The sequence below is a fragment of the Gadus chalcogrammus genome, chromosome 1, assembly GCF_026213295.1.
Source record: "Gadus chalcogrammus isolate NIFS_2021 chromosome 1, NIFS_Gcha_1.0, whole genome shotgun sequence".
Taxonomy (NCBI): Eukaryota; Metazoa; Chordata; class Actinopteri; order Gadiformes; family Gadidae; genus Gadus; species Gadus chalcogrammus.
Genome location: NC_079412.1, coordinates 25,448,321 through 25,472,307, shown reverse-complemented (window position 1 = coordinate 25,472,307; position 23,987 = coordinate 25,448,321). Strand labels below are relative to the sequence as shown.

The following is a 23,987-nucleotide window of genomic DNA, read 5'->3' as shown; positions in this document are numbered from 1 at the left end:
ATACTACGAATGCTGGTAACAAATAAATTGTAAAAAGACACACCGTGTGAAGGGATTTTTTCGTTTCGGCAAGTAGCCGAGTTATAAGCGGGATAATGTATAGAACTTCGCCGGTCATTATCACAAATAAGTCGCAGATAATGACCGGCGTTCTATACATTTTATCGTTTTTTGAAATCTGAAAGTTTCCCGCTTTCTACCTGAGAGGGTAGAAGAAGCCGTTACGCGCCGCGGAACGGCTGCAAACTCTGCCCTGCGTCAATTCCCTTCGGGCGCGTAACGGCAGCGTAGCGTTGCCTTGCGAGCCAGCTGTATTCACACGAGATCACACGATAATCCTAAACCTAATGTACTCACCTTCCACTCCCAAAACTACTGCAATTAAATGCCAGGCTTTGTCCTTTCTGACATTGTCCTTATAAAAAGGATGATTTATTTCATAAATCATTTAATGTTGCTCCACTTCGACAATCAGTCTCTCGTCGTCCATGTTGCCGACCCTCTGAGTCGGCAACATGGATGTGTTGTGATGGGCAGGGGCGCAATTGCCTACTTTCTGGAGGGTATGCAGACACATAGCAGCCCCCCCCCCCCCCCCCCCCCTTTGATCTGGGCACAAATTTGACCTAAAACACACCCTGATATTGAATCAAAAAATTCATTTTTAGTGCACCAGGACAGATATCCGGTGTTTTTTTAGAGGCAGCCTTTCTAAGATGCTCTGCCAGTGTAACATCATACCGTGCTATAAGAGATCAAGGATACCCAGAAAATTAACATTTCTAGGATTTCCTAACTGTGCATTTTGTCCCCCTCAGTGGCAGGTTTCTTTCTGCAGGGAAGAGTATGCAGTCGATCACTCGAGTCAACAGGCTCTCTGCAATTCGCTATCAATAGTTTTACCTAGGCCAATTCTTTCCACATCAGAAAAGCATTTATGTGATAACCACTTGTTTCATGGTGCTTCAGTATCTTTGAAAGACACTGCCAGTCATTATACCCCACCACAAGGCGCGTGTCAGCAACTCTAGCTTCACCAAAAAGCTTACATGCAAAACAATAGACTCTGTTAGAACTGTTGGAGTACAGTAACCAATAGGGATGGGAAAAATAATCGATTCTTTGATGCATCGCAATACTGTGTAGAACGATTCAGTCTCGATTCAGATACGATAATAATCTTTATTTATTTTTTTGGATTATTAATTTATTAACTTTTGGATTATTAACGGAGTTATAAAGTATCAACTTTAAAACTCAGTTTTTACTGGTTCTATTGACATAAATCAAAGACTTGCATAGAGATTGAAGTAAAACAAAATAACCTGAGTTGGGTATCCACAAACAAGTTCCTTTATTTTTCTCGTTATGATCCGTTATATTGTAGGCTCCATTCTGATCAGTACACAGTTGCAAGACAACAGTAACCTGTTGTTTTACTAGTAGTAGATTTAGCTAACCTGAATATTTACAAGCCTCCTCTTGATACACTGACATAAAAACGACTGTCTTTCAACCACTTTGAAAAGCTTTCTTTCAACCACTTTGAAAAGCTTTCTTTCAACCACTTTGAAAAGCTTTCTTTCATCCCCGCGCACCCTTTCTCCTTCCCAATCTTTCTTTTTCTATGTGTTGTGACCCCGAGGGCTTTCTTCTCTGCCTCTCCATATTGAGGTACGTGTCATGAGATGACAATATGGTTCAAATGAAGACACTTTGGCGCTCGCCTCCAGGGCGTGGTCGAGGGTGTCATGGTGTGTGTGTTTCCCTGTGTTTCCCTCCTGTGTTGATTACTGCTCCCTCCCCTAATGTGTCTCAGCTGTTCCTCGTTGTATTTGTTACTTAAGCCCTTGTCTTTCCTTTGTTCCTTGTGCTTTCATTGTGGTTGTTCGTCCTGCGTGTTCCCTGTTCCCTCCTGAGTTCCCTGGTTCCTTGCCTTAGCCTTTAGGCATAAATAAAGTGCTGTTCTCGCTAAACCGTCTGCATCTGGGTCCTACCTGCCTGCACCCGTGCCGTAACAGAATGAAAGCACCAACCTTGGACCCAGCGGACGCTCAATTTTGCCGTGAATTGGAGGATATATTGTGGTTCATAATGAAAGAAATGGACTACTGGGAGAACATTCCCAGCAAGAAGGAGCAGGAGGCTATCGTGAAGCGTATACGCAGGGTTGTCTCGTCAAGGCCTGAGTTGGAGGACGCCTTGCCCGAGTGGGCAGTGGAGCTGCTCAGCCCCACGGTCTTTTGGCCTGAGAGCTACATGCCGGTGCCACCAGACTTTTGTGACCGGCCTAAGCCTCGACGCTCCCGCTCCCAGCCTCTGCCCCCGGTTCCACGCTCCTACTCTCAGCCTCTGCCCCCGGTTCCCCGCTCTCAGCTTCTGCCCCCGGTTCCCCGCTCTCAGCTTCTGCCCCCGGTTCCCCGCTCTCAGCTTCTGCCCCCGGTTCCCCGCTCTCAGCCTCGGCCCCCGGTTCCCCGCTCTCAGCCTCTGCCCCCGGCCCTCCTCCACTCCGTCCCGAGGGGGCTTCCTCTTCAAGGCCTTCCAGAGGGGTCCCCCCTTCCAAACCTTTTGGAAGGGGCACGCCCTCTGCCCCCAGAGGGGACCAGCCCTCTACCTTGCCTTCCAGAGGGGGTCCGCCCTCTACCTGGCCTTCCTCCTGAGGGTACCCGCCCTCTACCTGGCCTTCCTCCTGAGGGGACCCGCCCTCTACCTCTCCTTCCTCCAGAGGGGGTCCGCCCTCTACCTGGCCTTCCTCCTGAGGGGACCCGCCCTCTACCTCGCCTTCCTCCTGAGGGGACCCGCCCTCTACCTGGCCTTCCTCCAGAGGGGACCCGCCCTCTACCTGGCCTTCCTCCAGAGGGGACCCGCCCTCTACCTGGCCTTCCTCCAGAGGGGACCCGCCCTCTACCTGGCCTTCCTCTTGAGGGGACCCGCCCTCTACCTGGCCTTCCTCCAGAGGGGACCCGCCCTCTACCTGGCCTTCCTCCTGAGGGGACCCGCCCTCTACCTCGCCTTCCTCCTGAGGGGACCCGCCCTCTACCTGGCCTTCCTCTTGAGGGGACCCGCCCTCTACCTCGCCTTCGCCGGCCTCCTGAAGGGTTCCGCCTTCGCCGCTGCCAGCCTTCAGAGGGGTTTCTTTGCCACTGCAGGCCTGAGGGACTGAGCCCTCATCGTCCTTGCCGCCGGCCTCCTGAAGGGTTCCGCCTTCACTCTGCCTCTGCTTGCCCCCCAGGCCGTCCGCCTGAGGCTCCCTGCCATGCCCTGGGGCAGTTTTCTGGCCGCCCGCCTGACGTCCCTCGGCTCTGCCCCAGTCCATTTATTTTTTTTGATTCCCCCCTCCTGGCGCCCCTCCACCCACCCGTTTTGGGTTTGACTTTCTTCGTTGTTTTGCTTGTCGTGGGTCGCCTGGGAGTCGACCCTTAAGGGGGGGGTACTGTCATGGTGTGTGTGTTTCCCTGTGTTTCCCTCCTGTGTTGATTACTGCTCCCTCCCCTAATGTGTCTCAGCTGTTCCTCGTTGTGTTTGTTACTTAAGCCCTTGTCTTTCCTTTGTTCCTTGTGCTTTCATTGTGGTTGTTCGTCCTGCGTGTTCCCTGTTCCCTGTTGTCTCCTGAGTTCCCTGAGTTCCCTGGTTCCTTGCCTTAGCCTTTAGGCATAAATAAAGTGCTGTTCTTGCTAAACCGTCTGCATCTGGGTCCTACCTGCCTGCCTGCACCCTCAGCCGTAACAGAGGGGGCGCCCACTGGAGCGCCGTGTGGGGAGGAGGGGGGGAGGGAGGCGAAGGAGCGGGGGGGCGCCTTATCAGTGACGTCCCTCTGTTACACAAACGCTGTTAAAAACAAAAAATGCCGGCTCAATTTTTTTTACTTCCATCGCTTTGGCGCCCCCTCTGGTGCGGCGCCCCTATGCGCCGCATATAGTGCATACCCACTTTTTGCGCCACTGGTGATAGGCTACATGAGCTGAGTATTGTGTTCTATTTTGAAAATTGACAAATTCTCTATGGCTTTTACTTTTTCACTTCCTGCTCGACTCGATCTGCTCTGTTGAAATTGACGCGGTTCAGCAATGGCTCGCGTTAAAAATAGAAGTGCTACGGAATGATGGTGCTGCGGCGCGGTGCGCCGCTCCTGGGACGCTGCTGAGACGTTCCGCAGCGCGCCCGTTGGGAATGGTTTCATTGATTAGAGTGGCAGCGATCAGCAGCGGTGACGCTTACGTCCCCGGTGGAAATCAGGCGTTACACATTGTGACTTTGAATTGAATAGAATACATTTTTTAATTGATTGAATAAATGTTTAAATTGGTTCTGAAAATAAATGTAATGTTAAAAAAGCACTTCTATTTCTATTTAATCAATGTTTGGATTAATATATATTTTTGGTCCTGTGTTTAAATGACAGAGGCGGGGTAAAAGACAAGCACAGTAAGTCAAATTATTTATATTTCATATATTATACATTTTATATTTTTATTTTATGTAATTATTTATTAGAAAAATAGCAGGGGGGGCAATCACACACAAGCACAAGCATAGTGCTGTGGGCCGCCTATTAACGGCATCGACAAAGTGGTTCTAAAAGTGTCGGAACAACCAGGAAGGCGACATTGAACATTTAGTAAATTGTAACAACTTTATTTTAAAGCATGCAATTGCAAAATGTCACTGTGGGATGTATATTGATAATTCTTCATCCATCTTCATGATTCCAACAGAACTCAACCATGGAGAATCAGATGAAGGGCCCAGGTGTGCCGGTGAGTTGGCCGCTCTGTCTGTTGGCCCGAGCTGCTTGTTACTTAACGAGGACGGCACCTTTGCAATGCTTCGACCCAATACTGTGCTTAAGGCTTTGCAACCTCCGCCTCATTCTGTAGAGCCACATTCCTGTGCCCGGTGCAGGGGCAATGGCTATGTACGTGAAATGCTCAGCCGCGTTCCGTTCTACACAACAGTTGTTTTTGTGTTACAGCAACGCTGCGAAGGGTCGCTACTGTCGTGGATAAAACCCACAATCTAATACTCTAACAAATTACAAGAGGTCGAGAAGGACTTGGTTTGAATGATCAAGGCTTTATTGTCACCGCAGAGAGTAACAACATCACCTGAGTTGGTTTGCAAAAGAACTGAGCTCTTCGGCTCGGGATCTCAGAGGTAACTAAGGCCCCATCCACAAGCAGCCGATTTTTTGGTGAAACCACATAAGCCTTGTGTGTTTCGACCGACCGTCCAGACGGAGCCGGCGAATGGTGCCCGAAACCGCACATTTCTGAAACCACCCTCGGAGGTGGTTTCAAATCTATCTTGACCTATGCGGTTTCGTGTTAGGATTTGTGTGGACGCCTGAAACGCAAACGATGACTCCATTAGCCTCCCACCAGCTGGGGGACGTCAGAGTTGCGTTGAATTTTTTATTCATTATTTTATTTGTATTCTTTTTGTAGCTTTAAATAAAGCCCCTTGATAAATGTAATTACTAACTGTCCATAAAGAAGTATTTCTGTTCAGGTTGAATCTACTCGTGACTGAATGTTTGTATACGGCACGCAGGCTGTATGCGCTCCACTTTTTTCTGTGGAGAACCAGCGCCTTGAATATTTACGACAGCGTTTCTACAGCTCGATGCGGTTTCGCAATGACTCCGTCTTTACGGAGATATTCCTGAACCGCATTAAACGAAAATGGATCGTTTTCGCCTGTTTCTGCTCCGTGTGGATGGGGCCTAAAGCTGTGATTATCTAGACCAATCAGAGCTTCTAATCGAATGGTCCTACCATTATCCTCCTGAGCGAAGAATAATTAATATGTAGTTACATAGGACGGGTAAGCTTCATGGAGGCTTCCATGTTCTTCCGGTCTATGAACTGCCGAGAGGGACAAAAAGCACTACGTTGTACAGGAAATACAAACGCTTCACACGTTTTCACTCTGAGCCAGCGTGAATGATGACTGAAATACTTCACTATCTTGCATGAGGAATAATTACTCATAAATCATTAGCTTAGTGATTTTCAACCAGTGTGCCGCGGCACACTAGTGTGCCGCGAGAGATCGTCAGGTGTACCGTGGGAATTTTTTAATATCACCTAATTAACCATTGTCGGGTGTCTGTGCTGTAATAAAGTGTCGCAGATAATGTACCGTAATTTTCTGACTATAAGCCACGCCTTTTTTCCCATTTTTCGATTCTGCGGCTTATATAACGGTGCGGCTAATCTATGGATTTTTACAGCTAACGGCTACTCGGAAAATTAGTATTCAAAGCTTAAATCAGTATTCTGAGCTTCGTTTATTTTTAAGAAAAAAAAGTAATACTTGACGAAATGCTGACCTTAGTTGTTTGTTTACGTTCGCTGTACAGCGCCGCGCCAATCAACTTTGACTGGCTTGCTGCAGAGCGTCAGCGTCTTGGGAATACCCGATCAATGTAATGGATATAATATGGACACATAAGACAATCAATGTTCGGTATTTGTTATGGATTTATTGTACAAATTCCCTGAAAAGATGCACGTTTCAGGATGAATTGAAAAGCTCCCGTAAGGGCTGAGATGGCAGAGGACAGCTGATTTGGAACGGAAGAACAGCTGTTCGCTTTCACGGGGAAAAACTAAAGAATTTCAACCAACTTAGGCCTACTAATTAACGTTCAAAAGCTATCAAATATTCAACAAAATATGCAGATACTGTCAAAATCGGGTCCAGGGAGTATATAGGGATTATTAATGTGTGTTTTTTTCTGGAACGAGTATTCGAATATTTGCTCGGAAAAACCAACGAGTTTTCGAAGCCTGAAAAATGGCATTCGGGTCAGCCCTAATGGTAATCAAACATTAAAACAGAGAGAGACTGAGAGCTGTTGAGGAAGAGCTTCGTGTGTGTCTTTCTACCATTCCTGCCAGGATATCCATTTTGTGTTCATCGAAACAGGCCCAGGTTTCACACTTAGTGAGTATAATTACATTTAGAAAATATATTATTAACTATATGTGTTAGAGCTATGCAGTTCTTAGATTTAATAGTAAAACATTTATTTAGTTTGTTTGCTTAATATAAAATAATATGACTTTTATGTTTATTTTCTCGTTTGTAGGGATTGGAATTGATCAGAATTTCACGATTCCGATTCCTTATCGATTCTCTTATCGATCCGATTCCTTATCGATTCTCTTATCGATTCTCATTGGGTGAGAAAATAAGTATAAATGTGTTTGTTTGTATTAAATCTCTTTAATATCTGATCAGAAGTGCTTCTAGTATTAGGAAATTGTACATTTTCAAATCAATTGGTCTAGACGAAAAAAGATATGTTTGGCTTTTTAAGCCCAAATGCCATCATTATGTGCCATACAACTAAAAACACAGACTGAAAACAGCCAAGTAAGAGCTTGTGCCTTTTGGAATGCTAACAGTGCTCATTTGCATTCAACTTGTAACAAAATTCAACTGACATAAACAAAATGAAGCATTGATTAGACAGAGATTTATTAGATGGGCCTACCTAATAAACCGTTGGAACACACAAGACCGGAAACCATAGCAATGACGGTAAACAAACCCCGAGAAGCCCAATCCCTATGAGAGCTCCCCACGCTACGGCCATCCGGAGGCAACAGAGCTGTTGGCCGTGATATTATATATACAATTATAATATATTATATACTATTATATATAGAGCTCCGGGAGTCGCAAACTGCAACAATCACTCTCTCCTCCATGCCGCAGTTCACCCCGGACTGCACTGCAATGAGTTTGACGGCTGAACGCTGATTGGCTGTTACGTTACACATGTCACTCAGTTATCACGCTGTTGAACGCTAATTGGCTGTCATCACGACAAAAACTTGTCGCCGGTTTTCTCCCGCGAAAAATTCGCCCTTATACGCGTCTCTACGTTCACTTTGTATGGGATCTTGTCGCCCTGTCGCGTTTGGTGTGAACGCACAATGCGATTCTTCCTCGGCGGCGACATGTTTGCTGCGTTCTGAACCAAATCAAAGCAGCGTGTGTGTGACGTCACAATGCATTTGCCGCGACCGGAACCGATAAGCGGAATTGTTAAGCAGGCTTGCTAATGATTCCAAGGAATCGGTTGACTCGGAACCGGTTCTGAACAAGAACCGGTTCTCGATTCCCATCCCTACTCGTTTATTATAAATTAGTTAATTTGAGTTTGTTTATGCTTTTGTTTTGAAGTTATTACTAGCCTATATATAGAGGTGGCGGGCATAGGTAAGACAGGCATAGGTAAGACAGGCACTGGGAAGGGTCATGGTTTTTTACCAGCTGTACGAGAGAGACAAAGGAGTGAGGCTGCTGGTTCACACTGTTGCACATTTGTTTTGTTTGCTTGGAAGATCGGAAAATAAACCTGCAGAAATCTAAATTCACGACTGGACAGTTGACTCTTTCCCCTGCACTGCGTAAGATTTGTCCCCCCTTGTGCCTCAGTGGCTATTTTGATTACTTTGCTTTGTTTGGTTTCTTAATTTTCAAGTTATTGTTTTATTGAGGACAAATCGCCACAACAATATCTATTAAATGTACCATGTTAGAGTGTCATTTTGTGTCATTTTGGTTGGTGGTGTGCCCCAGGTGGTGTGCTCCTAATGTTGGTAGTGTCTGATTTTAACTGAGGTTTAAGTCTAGAATACACATTCTGAGGCCCCGTTTACACGAGTTCGCTTGCGGGTAAAAACAACAACAAAAATGTATCGAAAGTGCCTTTCGTTTAGAGACGGTGACAGCGTTTTTGGGGCTTAAAAATGCAAAAATTTGAATCCACCCTCCAGAGTGGAAAACTTGAATACGCTCCGCCGTAGCGTTTCCGTCGACACTGCCAAGACGCAAAACTCTGCTCAGATCTGCTCACGTCGCGTACGCGTTTACGTCACATACATACCCCTGTACAGGGAAATAAACAAACATGTTGGATTATTTCCATGCGTCGGACCGTCAAGCTGCTCTGGCAGCTCTAATAAACTAACAGGAGTCTTTCCACGAAATGTACAGGATATGTACAGATAGTAGGCTATTACTGAACAGAGAAGGATCTGTAATTATGTTTTGGTTTTCGCGGCGCAGATAAGAGAAGAAAGATTCTACTCATGCGCTCAGACATGGCGGTGTTGTGTGATAGTGTGTCACAGCACCACCTAGCCGCCTGACATGAATACCCAATCGAATTCCACACACTTTTGCGTCATCGTATGCACGCAGATTTCCTCCCGAAAACGCTTGTCTAGACACGGAATAAAAAATTCAAACGCGACGCTACTTTTGGGTCTTCTGTTCAGACCGTCATCATGTAACCGTAGCCTGAGACCACAGACGAGGAACCATGGGAGGGCGATTCCTCTCACCGTGACGTGAGCCAGCCGTCTTTGAGGGGCCACTAATCCGTAAATGAGGAACACTGACTCAAGCCATGCTGGAGACGTTCTCACCAGACTCAGACTGATATTTGCTGCCTGGCTGAATTTGCATGGCTTCGGGGGACATAGGCAATGCGGGAGTGGTCTATAGCTCCCACAGTGAAACACAGAGCGAAGTAGGAAAAAAAACTTTGGGTTACTTAACGTAATCCCTGGTTCTTCGATAACAGAGTGAGGTGTTTCACCAACATGTCCCACCTTGCATTTACACAGAAAGAAACCGGTATAGAATGATTTGAGGAAGGAGGGTCGACTGTAAAAGTGCAGGGGGCGGGGCCCTGTGGCACAGTCCGACCTGTCTGTCAAGGACAGACGTGGTGCGATTGGAGCTTCCGTAGTAGGTCACGCCTATGCGATTCCCATAGTGAAACACCGAGCGAAGTTAGAAAAAGAACCAGGGATTACTTTAAGTAACCCAAAGACTCACTCGTACACATTGCAACTTTGAATTGAATGGAATTTATTTTTTTATTTATTAAATAAAAGTTTGAATGGGGTGGAAAATAAATTAAATGTTTAATGCACTAATATTTATATCGATATTTGAATATATATATATTTTTTGTCCTGTTCCACTTAATTTACAGGCCATCAGCTTTGGGAGCGAGACAAATCTCAGTAAGTTAAATTATTGAAATGTTCTTATTTTATGTAATTATTTATTCAAAAATAGCAGGGGGGGCAACCACATACAAACACACGCACAAAATGGGCCGCCTGATAACGGCATCGACAAATTGGTTCTAAATGTGTCTGAACAACCAGGAAGGCGACAATGAACATTTAGTAAATTGTATGTTGTGTCCTGTCCCCTCTGTTGGAATCATGAAGCAAGCAATTCCAAAATGTCTCTGTGGGATGTATATGATTTTTCTTCATGTATCTTCATCTATCTTCATGACTCTGGCAGAACTCAACATTGGAGAATCAGATGAAGGGCCAAGGTGAGGAGATGTAATAGTAGATTGTTCAATTAGCTCAGTTGGTAGACACTTGTATCCAAATGGATGAATTTATGGTACAGATGCATTAGCACATATAGTGCCACATTTAATATCTCAACTGTTGTCGTTGCAGAAATTATGATGATAAATGGATATAGAAATTAAGTTGTTTTTTTAGGAGATACCATTTTCAGGATTGCAGCCTTTTTTGCCATCTTGTGGTCAGAAATCAGTGAATGCCTCTTTAATGGGGTTTTAATTTGTTTGTAGCAGTTTTTCACTGTTCAACTATCTTTCGGATGTATATGATATTCAATTGTAAAACATTAACATTTCTAATGTTTTATTTCTGTGTTTCCATGTAGCCTAGATAACCAGAGAGCATCCTCACCTACACCAAGCGGTATCTCCATGAAGAGTGACCGCTCCATTGATCATCCACCAGAACTCAACAAAGGAAAATCAGTGGGAGGGCCCAGGTGAGGAGATGTAATATTATATTGTGATACATGCTCAGTTGGAAGACACTTCAAATGGACATATTGATGAAACAGATGCATTAGCAAATAAATGTATAGGGCCATATTTTAACGGTCTGAAACGCAAGTGAGAAGCGCAAAACGGAAGTAGCTTTGTGGGCGGGGCTCTGCCGCTGTTGCTATTATACCGGCGGATAAATGACTCTTGCGCCCGACGCGAATCTAAAAAGGGTTGCCCTGAAGTAGCCTAATTACCCGTAGGTGTGGTTTGGGCGTAACGTACAATAAACCAATGAGTGCCAGCTCCCATCCCCTTTAAGAGCCATGAGCGCATTTGAACCTGACGAGTTGTTATTTTGACAGCGCGTCTGCAGTCTCCGATGAGACAGATGCATGACCACATGAATTTCAAACTTCAAATTGCTCAGTTTATGGCCAAATAAAATGCCCTAATTCACAAATGGAATAGTATTTTCTTCTACAACTTCCGAAATACTGAGTCGTCATGTAAATTGCAGCAAAGAAAATTTAACACACATATGATATGCGGTCCTGTGGCCGCAACTGTGGGTCTATTTAATGATATGCGGCAATACATTGACAAACATAGTTTCTTACCGGTATTGTATACATTATCGACTTGTGTTCCTAATATGCATGTGTCCCCCCGTTAATGCACATTGCCATGGACTGTATTATGTGTTACGTGTTTAGTTTGCGTGTGTTTAAACAGATGGATGCAGACGCACGCACCTCATTCTTTTTAACACTCACTCGAGGTAAAACTATGTTTTCTCACGATCTAATACTCATCAATCCTAAAAGTTATGGGCTTGTACACGATGTCTGTGTCAAGAACATATGTGTTTTCTGTACGGTCTTTGCAGATGCATTGATTTGAATATAACTTATTACCGCTGTATCAGCTGTTCTTTCCCAAATAATTTAACTAACGTTATCATTTACCCTAAAACATGATTTTGTTTTGGAAGGCTGGGATATAGCCAACTTTGCTCGAGTTTATCATTGTTATTATTATTATTTTAACGCATGGCATAGCCTACTACAGTGTTCATTCATGCAGCCCCTATGGAAAAAATTGTGCAGTTCCGACCTGCCATGGTACGTCAAAATAGCAACACCAACTGCGCTATCCGCTAGTGTACTTAGACCAGGTATTTGTCGGTCAGTTGCGCAACTGCTTTATCGATCTGTAAGATAGTACGATGTATCATTTGCGCTGGATCACGCCTCTCAGGGTGCAAGTTTAGTGCCGCAGGTTTGCTGGGGGGAAAATCGGCCTTACGCCGGGTGCAAACTAGCAAAATGCATGCGTCGGTGTAGAAAGTAAATTGCGCAGGTTTCAAGATAGGGCCCATAGTGCCACATTTAAAATGTCACAGAAATTAGGATGAAAGATATAAGGAATAATGAAATTAAGTTATTGTACGTTTTAGGAGATAGCAATTTCAAGATTTTTGTAGGCTTTGTGGCATCTTGCTGTCAGAAATCAGTGAATGTCTCTTTAATGGGGTTTTACTTTGTTTGTAGCAGTTTTTCACTGTTCAAATATCTTTCGGATGTATAGGATATTCAATTGTAAAACATTAAAAATTGTAATGTTTTATTCCTGTGTTTCCATGTAGCCTAGATAACCAGAGAGCATCCTCACCTACACTAAGCGTCGTCTCCATGAAGAGTGACCGCTCCATTGATCATCCACCAGACCTCAAAAAAGGAAAATCAGTGGAAGGGCCCAGGTGAGGAGATGTAATATTATATTGTGCTATATGCTCAGTTGGAAGACACTTGTATACAAATGGATTTATTGATGGTACGGATGCATTAGCACATATAGTTCCACATTTAAAATGTCAACTGTTGTCGTTACAGAAATTATGATAATAAATATAAGGGATAATGAAATTAAGCTATAGTACTTTTTTTAGGGGATAGCATTTTCAGGATTGTAGCCTTTGTGCCATCTTGTGGTCAGAAATCAGTGAATGCCTCTTTAATGGGGTTTTACTTTGTTTGTAGCAGTTTTTCACTGTTTAAATATATCTGAAATGTATGGGATAATTCAGTTGTAAAACATTAACATTTTTAATGTTTTACTTCTGTGTTTCCATGTAGCCTAGATAACCAGAGAGCATTCTCACCTACACCCAGCGGTCTCTCCCTGAGTGACCGCTCCATTGATCATCCACCAGACCTCAGGAGAGGAGAATCAGTGGAAAGGCCCAGGTGAGGAGATGTAATATTATATTGTGCAACATGCTCAGTTGGAAGACACTTGTATCCAATTGGATTTATTGATGGTACAGATGCATTAGCACATATAGTTACACATTTAAAATGTCAACTGTTGTCGTTACAGAAATGATGATAATAATTATAAGGAATAATGAAATTAAGCTATTGTAGCATATTCAGGATTGCAGCCTTTGTGCCATCTTGTGGTCAGAAATCAGTGAATGCCTCTTTAATGGGGTTTTACTTTGTTTGTAGCAGTTTTTCACTGTTTTCACATTCCTGTGTTTCCATGTAGCCTAGATAACCAGAGAGCATTCTCATCTACACCCAGCGGTCTCTCCCTGAGTGACCGCTCCATTGATCATCCACCAGACCTCAGGAGAGGAGAATCAGCGGAAGGGCCCAGGTGAGGATATAAAATTATATTGTGCAATTTGCTCAGTTGGAAGACACATTGAAGTACACATATTGATGGTACAGATGCATGACTACATAGGTTGTCACATTTAAATGAATTGTGATCGTATATTGTAAATATTGGGGGTATATACCTGAAGCTATTGTACGTTTTTTCAGGAGATACCATTTTCATTATGGATGCCTTTTGGTCCCACTTTTTTTCAAAAATCAATGACTCCCTCTTTAATTGAGTTTTAAATTGTTTTGTATCAGTTTTCCACTGTTCAAATATCTATGTGGGGATGTATATAATCAGTCATTTGTAAAACATTTCCCCTATTCTTGTCTCATGTAGCCGAGATGAGCGTCCCAGCAATGCCTTTGTGAAGGATGAAGTACTAGACTTTAACAATGGAGAATCTGAGGAAAGGTGAGGATTTTTAAAGCAAAGTAATAAATCTTTGTTTTTACAATAAGGTCAATAAAATGCACCATACAATGTTTTTTTTTCAAGAAGTCAATCAAAAGCTTTACCACTGTGTGGAAGGGTGCTAAGCGGACAGTCAGCCATAAATAGTTAGTTGATTAAGTAGAATCACTAGGTAGGTGGGTATGTTGGTTGATGGCTTACATCATTACTTGTATGGATTGGATGTGGCAGATTATGATCTGGTCTGGAATGCATTTTTATTTATTTTTTTATGTGTGTCATCCCTAGCATTCAACGAAAATTAAAGCAAGCTGCCAAGAAAAAAGGTAAGACATTAATTTAGATCAAACATAAATTGAATCACCAGTCCTTGGCTATCAATTATTTTCATACTTTTTTTCTGAGTGCAACATTTTATAGCTCCCTCGTTCGCATTCAAATCGTTGTATCATCTTATCTCTTTATTCAGCCAAGGACAAGCTCACAAAAAACCTTAAGAAGAGAATCATCGATGAGTACGGGATACGCCCGAGGAATGAGGAAATTGAAACTGACCTGTTCATCACAGGAGGGCAGAAAGACAAAAAGGGAGGTAGAGAGATCCAAACTGGAGCCAAGGACACAAGACAAACTACATATGATGAAATATTTCAATCCAAAGGCTCTATAAAAAAAGTGCTAACAAAGGGGTTGGGTGGTATTGGTAAAACCTTTCAGGCACAGACACTCATGTTGGACTGGGGAAGGGGAAGGATTTACCCAGAAATTGATATGTTATTTAAAATCAATTTAGGGAAACTACAATCAACAGAAATTGAAAGTCTGGAGGAACTACTTGATCATTTATTGGGAAAAGACAGTGAACATAGAACATCAGATTATAAAGACTACAAAATAGCATTTGTGCTTGATGGTTTGGATAAGTGTCAACTTCCTCTTGACTTTGATCCCAAGAATGACTTGACTGACACCAGAAAGAAAGATTCTGTGGACAGGCTACTGACAAACCTCATCAAGGGAAATTTACTGCCGTCTGCTTGCCTGTGGATTCTAACCCAACACTCAGCTGCTGATAAGATTCCCGCTGAGTTCATTGACCGAGTGACTGAGTGTCAAGGTATGTGATCCATCTATCCATCGATCCATACAGTAGGGCTGCACGATTCTGGAAAAAATGACGAAATACAGAGGAATATATCCAATGCACACCTACTGAATCTTTTGTCAGGAAAATGTCAAACTATATACATGTACATCCCAAAGTCAGCTAGAGGGGAGCTGCCCATGCACCTGCAGTGGGTGTTAGTGTGTACCTTTTTCTAAGACCTTCCGTGGCCAAAAATAATGGACTCATGTTTTCCGACTTGGAGTACCTCAGCACTTTGGGGTTGTTCAGACAGAAAGCTCGTTCTGATCTAATGACATTGCAGCGTTTTCCAGGATCAATTCCTGCACTGGTGTAGCTGGTGCAGCTCCGCCTGAGCGGCGATGTGTTTAATGTCCGCGTCCGATTGAGGGTTAGGTTTTCCGGACACCTATAGTATAACGCTTCGGTGTGTGGCCAGGGACGCAGCAAGTGGGGGTGCTTAGGGTGCTGTGGCACACCCCTGGCGGTCCCTGGCTGTAACTGCAAGTGAGAACGTTTTCTGAACAAATCAATATTTTTTTTTTTAGAGTAGAATTTTATCATACAACATGATTTTTCATGAAATTATTGACATCCACCCTTTTTGTTATATTTATCATATTAGCATTTCATTTTATTTAGGACATTGTCTGTGTAGGCTGACGTAGGCTATGACGCACAACGCAGAACAATGGTATGTGCACGACGGGAAAATTCGAAAAAGTCTAGCTTGTTACAAGCGCAACGTGTCACAGAAAATAAGTATTTTCCGATTTTTTTTGGCCCCAAGAAGGCAAAACTTTGCGATCAAAACACCAGCCGGACATCCAATTCCCTGCATTCCGTATGTGATCTGTCCATAGCTGAATATGGTACTATGCTCAGTTTACATAAGCATGTTGGTGTTCAACATCTGTTGTAGTGCAAAACATTCTAAAACTGGTGTAAAATGTTGCTGGCCATATTAATAGACACGTAGAATGTTATCGTTTTGATTCTGGTTCACTTTGTCTGAGAAATTGTCACTTTCCTCATATCAGACAACTCGTAACTCTTGATGAAAATTAAGGCTTTCTTTTGCTGTCACTTTCCTTTGTAAACCTTTAGAAATAACCTCCTGAATCCTTGTTATAACGCTGTGTATAATCCCGGACCGCAACAGCTTGTCTGCATGTTGTTAGTGTGTGAAATTCAGCACAGTATCAGCCGAGTTGACTCTAATTTGTACATTGTTTACTTGCTAACATTTGTGAATAACGGAGCCCTGAATGTGACGTCACCCGTCATCTCGTCTCTGTAAACATTGGATGTTACGCAGCATTTATTATGACGTCATTATATATACTCTCTCAGCACCCCCCACTCAGACTGACTTCCCGCGTCCCTGTGTGTGGTGCTTTTTATATGCACCATCGCTCATTATATCACTCATATCACACTCAACAGTTACACAATGATTGAGGTATCTTGGCAATTCAGAAAAACCGTGCAGGATTTATTTTTTGCCATGAAAAATCTGAATTCTGAGCTAATTAACTTGTTATAATATAAAATAGCGTAGGGCAGGGGGCGTGTTAAGCCCACACCAATTTAATCACCAATGCTTCAACTCTTGTGTCAGTCAAAAGAGTTCTTCCCTGTTCTCAGTGCTCTGCTAAACACTTTGTTACTTTTCATGGTCGATGCCACAAAAATGCGAATACGCTAGAATCATGGTCATACAGTAACAAGAAAGAATTGAGCTCAGAATCAATACAGCGATATTTTGAAGATTAATCTTGCAGCCCTACTATACAGTATATATAAGCTATCCACACATCTTTTCATTTATCTATCATCAATCTATACTTCTAACATGCAGTAATCACTTAACATTTCTGCTTACGCTGTACATTTCTTCTAGACTCTGTGAAGCGACGACAGAAGCTTATCAAGAGCATGAAGAAACGGTATACTAATGACTTTCAAAATAACAAAGATTTGATTCTTCCCAACCCAAGTAACACTGAACACATTGAAAAGGAGAGCAGTGATGCTTTGTCGAATGTCAAGGCAATATCTTATGCTGTAGCTGATATTTTCAAAGAATCAAAAACGGTTCTAACAATTGTAGATGCTTGCATTGGAAAAACCATTCATGCACAGAAATTCACAAGAGAGTGGGCAGGAGCTGTCCCCTCACGCAAAACCCGACTTTTTAATTTAGTATCGAGAATGGAACCGGACACAGAAATTGTGTTCCATCTAACTTCTCACCAACTATCTAAATTCAAAGAAGAAAAGAAAAGCTTGATAGAACTCCTCAACGACGTCTTCACAGAAACTGAACAGTTTGTAATATCTGACTTTGAGAAGTATAAACTCATAATTGTCCTGGACGGTTTGGATGGGCTTCCACTGGACTTTGGCGACAGTGTTAAAACCCTGAGCGATGTGAGAGAGGCAGCCCCTGTTAGTAGGCTGCTTTCCAATCTCATCAGGGGGAATCTGCTTCCGTCTGCCCTTCTCTGGATACTCTCCAGGCCTCTGGAAGCCAAGCAAATCCCCTCTAAATTCATCGACAGACAGACAGTAATACGAGGTAAGCAATTGGATGTAAATACTGATTAATATGTTTATAAAACCAAAAGCAGCATATGATCAACAATCCACTATGTTAAGTGTGCACTAAATCCATTTTGTTTCCTTCACATTTTATTTCGATTCAGAAAAGCCGGATTTTGCAAGCCAGAAGAAACTTAAAGATCATTTGATCAAGCAGTTTCAACGAGTCTCCGAAGGGATCACCCAACAAGGAAAGTCAGCTCTTCTTCATGAGATCTACACAGAGCTATACATCATAAAGGGCGAGAGTGACGATGTCATTGGTCAGAACGAAAGCAGGCGGGTTCAAGCAGCATCATTTGAAAGTGGTAGACAGGAAACGGCAATCAAACATCATGACATCTTCAAATCAGGACAAAATAGAGAAATAAGAAGTGTTCTGACAAATGGAATTGCAGGGAGTGGAAAGACAATGGCTTTACAGAAGTACATGTTGGACTGGGCGGAAGGCGCAGTCAATCAGGGCATATATTTTCTCTTTACATTTCCCTTCCGGGAGCTGAATTTGATGAATACTGTAGAGCACAGCTTTGAAGAAATTATAAATAGCTTCTTTCCCGAAATGAAGACATCAGAAATCACAAATTATCGTAATTACAAAATCCTTATTGTACTCGATGGCTTTGATGAGTGTCGGCTGGATCTTAATTTCAGTGAAATTATGGACTGGTCGGACATGAAAAAGCCAGCACCTTTGAACGTCCTGCTGAAGAATCTCATCAGGGGAAACCTGCTTCCCGGAGCACAGCTCTGGATCACTGCGCGGCCCGCATCCTCCAGAAACATTCCTCCGGAGTGCATCGACCTGGTTACCGAAGTCCGTGGATTCAATGACCTCCAAAGGGAGCAATACTTCAGAAAAAGATACGATCCAGAGCTGGCCGAGAGAATCTTCTCCCACATCAAAACTTCAAGGGCACTTTACATCATGTGCTACATTCCAGTCTTCTGTTGGATTACCTCCACTGTGCTGGAAGACTTGATGCATAGCGAGGAGAACGTGCAGCACATGCCCAAGACTTTGACCGACATGTACATATGCTTCCTCTTGTTACAGTGCAAAGTGAGCATTGTAAAATTCCAGGGTGGTGCTGAGAAAAGGGAGGACGTCAATGGTACAGAGTCATACTGGACCAAGAAAAACAAAGAAACTGTGTTGTCCCTGGGGAAGCTGGCATATGAGGAGCTGAAGAGGGGTAACTTGGTCTTCATAGAAGAGGACCTAAAGCAACGTGAAATGGACATCACAGCATGTGCAGTCTACTCTGGCCTGTTTACACAGAACTCAATGGAGAGTTATGATCTGATAAAGCAAAACCTGTACAGCTTTGTCCATCTGAGTATTCAGGAGTTCCTTGCTGCGGTTTATGCCTTTGTCACATTCGTCAACACAGGGGAAAATGTGCTCACTGAGCCTGCTATTACAGTCGGAGGCCAATCCGACTTCTACATATGTGCTGTGGACAAAGCTTTGGAAAACGACAATGGAGATTGGGACATGTTCCTTCGCTTCCTCCTTGGTCTTTCCCTGGAGACAAACCAGAAGCCTCTGCATGATCTGTTGGTGAGCCAGGCAGGAAGAAAGCAGCCTGAGACCAACAAGGACACAATTGAGTACATCAAGACAAAGATTGATGGAGACATCAATGCAGAAAAGCGCATCAATCTGTTCCACTGCTTGAACGAGCTCAATGACCATTCTCTAGTGAAGGAAATAAAGGACCACCTTCAGAAACAAAGCCTTACGTTTGAAAAATTCACACGACCACAGTGGTCCGCCCTGATGTTTGTCCTATTGACATCAGATGCGGATCTGGATGTGTTTGATCTGAAAAAATACGTCAAATCAGAGGAGGTTCTTGAAGGAATGCTCCCCCTAGTGAAAGTCGCCAAAACAGCTTTGTAAGAATTTCCAGATATTGTTGCTAATTTTTTACTTATTTTGTGTGGGTAATACTGTCAGTTTTGCTAAGCGAAAAACAGTGGCTTGCACAGTTAATTGTGACGCTAGCAGGTATTACATTTGGGGTTTCAAGGCTTTTGGACTCATCTGCATCTTTTTCATATATATATATATATATATATGAGAGAGAGATATTTATATACTTTTAGGATGTTGGTTAAAAATGTATTTGCACATTTATTTCGAAAATATGCTGTGGTATTCTATTTTTCAGACTGTAGTTTATGATTTTTTTGATAAATTATATGAATGATATATTTATATCAGCTTGGCACCAAGAGGTTTTGTTCTGAGGTGTTGAACCTGAACCTCAATGCCTATCCCATTTTTGCTACAGGCTGAACAGGTGTGACCTCACTGCCAGGTCCTGCGAAGGCTTGGCATCCTCTATCCTGAAGTCCAGCTCTTCTAACCTAACAGTGCTGGACCTCAGCCACAATGATATCAAAGATGCAGGAGTGGAAAAGCTTGCTGAAAGCCTGAGGAGCAAATGCTGCAGGCTTGAGGTTCTCAAGTAAGTGCATGTTGTGACTTTGTACACATAAGTGAATTTAAACTTCAAACATGACCACACGCAGAGCTCTGTATGATTATACCTTGTTTGCCCTTATGCTTGGGCTTTAGGTTGTCATACTGCCAAGTGACAAAAACTGGCTGTCTGTCACTGGCATCAGCGCTTGAGCTCAATCATTCACAACTGCAGGAGCTGGACCTGAGCTACAACTACCCAGAAAAGTCTGGAGAACAGAGGCTTTCTGCCATCGCTGCTGATCCAAAAACAAGTCTGAAGACACTCAGGTTGTGTGTGTGTGTGTGTGTGTGTGTGTGTGTGTGTGTGTGTGTGTGTGTGTGTGTGTGTGTGTGTGTGTGTGTGTGTGTGTGTGTGTGTGTGTGTGTGTGTGTGTGTGTGTGTGTGTGTGTGTGTGTGATCGGTAATATAGTGTTTTAATTGTGTGTGTTTTTGCAGAATTGACCACGGGGGAGAATGCAGACTAAAGCCAGCTCCAAAGAAGTGTAAGTGTTCAACTGGAATACATCTATACACAAAACATAATCAAACGTTCTGCTTACTGGTTTAGGATTATAGGATCATATGAATATTGATACGACATGAAAGATGTAAGATAGCAATCATTGTGATACAACGGTAACACCGTCTTGTATTTACTCTTTGTCCTTCAGATGGCATTGAGCTCAAGCTTGATGGGAACAAGGCCGGCGAGAGACTGGTCCTCAGTGAGGACGGTAGAACAGCAAGGCGAAAGAAGGCCAAGGACATAGAGGGTTTCTCCCCGGACCACAAGCGCACGTCCATGAGGCCCCAGGTGCTCTGTGTCGAGGAACTGCCTGACCTCTGCTATTGGGAGGTCGAGTGGAGCGGGCATGTGGGTGTGGCTGTGGTTGATAGTCGAATCGATTGGAAGGGGCGGAGTTGTGGGTTTGGAACCAATAAGATGTCTTGGAGTCTGGTCGGCAAAGTAAAAGGAAATAAAGTGAAGTACGAGTCTTGGACAGACTCAGCGAGCGGGAAACCCTGTAAAACAACAGGCCCCTTGGGTCCTAGACTCGGAGTGTTTCTGGACAGGGATAGGGGCATGCTGACGTTCTATGATGTTTCATCTGAAAAGCAGGAGCATATTCACACTTTCAATGTTCGGTTTGACGGGCGTAAGCTCTTAGCTGGGTTCTGGTTGGGTAAAGGCCATGTGTCACTCTGTGAGATATAAGCGCATTCAACGTTTATCTTAAAATGAGCAGACTCTTAATCAACTCTTTCAGGCAAAAGCATATCAGTCTTAATCTGAGGGCTGATGGTAGTTTAAGTTGCACTTGAAACGGCTCAAAACTGCACTGTATCGGCTAAGGAAAAAATTCAAGATGACTTGAATAAAGAAGACAATATGACGGCTAGTCACCACTGCCAACTAGCCGGCTTATTAGACATGAATGTGTCATACATAAATTCAAACGTAAAAATGCCTTCTAACTATGCTCATTAGGTGAGTGCTGCATGCAGCGCTCAACTATTGTTCTTCATACGTTTTATTCTTTCTTTCTTTATTATTCTCTACAAACTTTGGGACCTATCTCTTTCCTCAATTTTTTTAATTTTCAAATATTAAGGATAGATATTAAGAATGTTCTACTTTTAAAATATTATCTTTTTTAACATGGGAATCAATGGGAGGATGGCAGAGCCGTCCTCTGGTACTTCCAACTGTTTAAGACGTAATTAAATCAATTTTCAGCCGTTTATCTTGATAACGGAATTTCAATGTCATTTCAACTTTATTCAGAATCACAGTTTTAGTTTCATACCGGCTTTACATTGTTTACTCCATTTAGACTTTTGAACTTGATTTAAGCCATTTAACGTTTCTTTATGTCTTAATCTATGTGGCTTTATTCAAAAATATTTTCAACCTCACTTTGTACTACAGCCCTCACCGCATTTTCTGCAGGAAATGCATTTTCTAGTTATTATTATGATTTTGTTGTTTTCGTTATATTTTCATGAATCTTTGATACATACCATGTGATCCATTTAGTGGTACTCCTAAAGTTAAAGGAAGGGAACCACTGATTTAGAGGACATTGAGAAAGAGGACCATTCCTATGCATGTTGGTACTGGAAGCAGCCTGAAACAGGCTATATTTCTTGTTATCTATACAGTTTTAATGCAATTGTTTGACTTCTTGTCTGGAAATGTGATTAAATGTGAGATCAAACACAACGCCTTTTCTCTCATTGTATTTGTATTTCACATTTGTTTTACATTTTTAATCATTCAAAAGTTCAGTTCAATCATCCTCAGTTAATCCATCAGTCAATACAGGAGGTCAAACTCAGTGGAAAGCAGAAACCTTTGACGCAAGGCATGCTGATGAGCCTTGAAAACACAAATGTAATGTTTTAACACAAATAATGTTTGTTCGTTAAAAGAAACATTGAACATTTAGTAAAACAAAAATTATGAATGTCCGCAGATTTAGCACATGCATGTGCATCAATAGACAGAAACATGCTCATTTATGTACATGACTGTAGAAAACCGAAGTGAACTGCAGGAGCTAAGTATCCTCTGGACACCACTAAATCCAGGCCAGCTTCAACAAGCATCCGTTAAGGGACATCCCAAACAATGTGTTCCTATAGGGCCCACTTAGGAGCACTCAGCTTGCCAGGCTGATCTTAGTGTACACACGTGAATTAGAACTATGCAATGATCTAAGTATTTATCACCTGTCTTAGCAATAAGTGTCGCTTTGCTTATTGTCAAACCGTGCTCGTAGATTGTGCCTATCCCGTCAGGAATGATCCTTTAGCTATGGGTGTGTTTCCTCTTGAACTTCATTCCACATAGCTAGGTCATTTGCTTTAACGCATAGGGATCAAATGCTGTCCAAGCCAGGACTAAAAGTGCAAAAGTGATGAAGTATTTGGCTGCAAACAGGCTCCTAAATGGACACATCTGTGTTTTCAGCCATGTCATATCAAGTCGATTCATCCTAAGGCACATCAGGGATTGAGGTATTTAACCCAGCATGTTAGTTATTCCTCAGAGATTGAAACATTTCCACAATCATTCGAAAGCTTTCAGACCCCCACATCTGAATTCTGATTCTATATGGGTGGGGATCATCAAATCATCACCTCCAATCAGAAACCTGAGCCCACAGTCCCAGTGGCTCATTGGCTGGGGTTCTTTCACCGGAGAACATTCTAGAATGTCATACGCAATTGGAGCTATGAGCAGATGCACCTTGTAGATTCAGATCTAGACCACTAACTCATGAATGAATACATCAATTAATCGATTCAGGTTTTTTTTTACTATGAAACCAAAACATTGTTAATGTGCAGTGAACCTTCATGAGATCCTTTAGTGAGAGGATTTCTTCACAGTTTTCTCTGAAAGTATGAAAGTGCCTGGGCCTACCTCTCTTTTGCCGGAATCCCCAAGTAAACCACCAAAGGATTCAATATTGTCCTCCGCTCCCCTTTTCCTTTTCTGCGCTCTCTTATTCCCATGGGCCCCATAGTGACATAAGCTGACCCCCATGAGGATTTCAAGACAGAGATGTTTTACTAGACAGCTTGTCACAGGTGATTAGCACTCGTACCTATTACACATATACACATATACACACGCACGCACGCACGCACGCACGCGCGCGCGCGCGCACACACACACACACACACACACATATAAACACACACACATAGTGGTCTCTTAATGTGGAGCTTGGAATCACTTTAAAGTAATTTAAATCACAAAGTTGTTATAGCACACAACTTGTGTTGTGTGCTAGTATAATGAACGATAACAATTTGGCCTCCTGCACCACAT

At 42.9% G+C, this 23,987-nt stretch overlaps 1 protein-coding gene across 3 annotated transcripts; it reads left to right on the top strand.

Annotated features, from left to right (window-relative positions):
• The first annotated feature begins 3,859 nt into the window (after positions 1 to 3,859).
• LOC130388684 (uncharacterized) lies at positions 3,860 to 23,763 on the top strand. 3 transcript variants are annotated; one of them, XM_056598167.1, is made up of 17 exons: positions 3,860 to 4,425; positions 4,716 to 4,757; positions 10,022 to 10,052; positions 10,345 to 10,378; positions 10,744 to 10,857; positions 12,504 to 12,617; positions 12,994 to 13,104; positions 13,409 to 13,519; positions 13,868 to 13,942; positions 14,231 to 14,268; positions 14,412 to 15,059; positions 16,972 to 17,649; positions 17,777 to 19,574; positions 19,973 to 20,149; positions 20,260 to 20,433; positions 20,603 to 20,649; positions 20,818 to 23,763. In XM_056598167.1, the coding sequence occupies exons 2-17, from the start codon at positions 4,725 to 4,727 to the stop codon at positions 21,360 to 21,362; spliced, it is 4,728 nt and encodes a 1,575-aa protein (XP_056454142.1). In that variant the 5' UTR covers positions 3,860 to 4,425; positions 4,716 to 4,724; the 3' UTR covers positions 21,363 to 23,763. The 3 variants fall into 3 exon arrangements, with proteins under 3 accessions (XP_056454142.1, XP_056454134.1, XP_056454126.1); XM_056598159.1 differs by lacking the exons at positions 3,860 to 4,425; positions 4,716 to 4,757 and having other exon boundaries at positions 5,970 to 10,052; XM_056598151.1 differs by lacking the exons at positions 3,860 to 4,425; positions 4,716 to 4,757 and having other exon boundaries at positions 9,998 to 10,378.
• Positions 23,764 to 23,987: the final 224 nt, after the last annotated feature.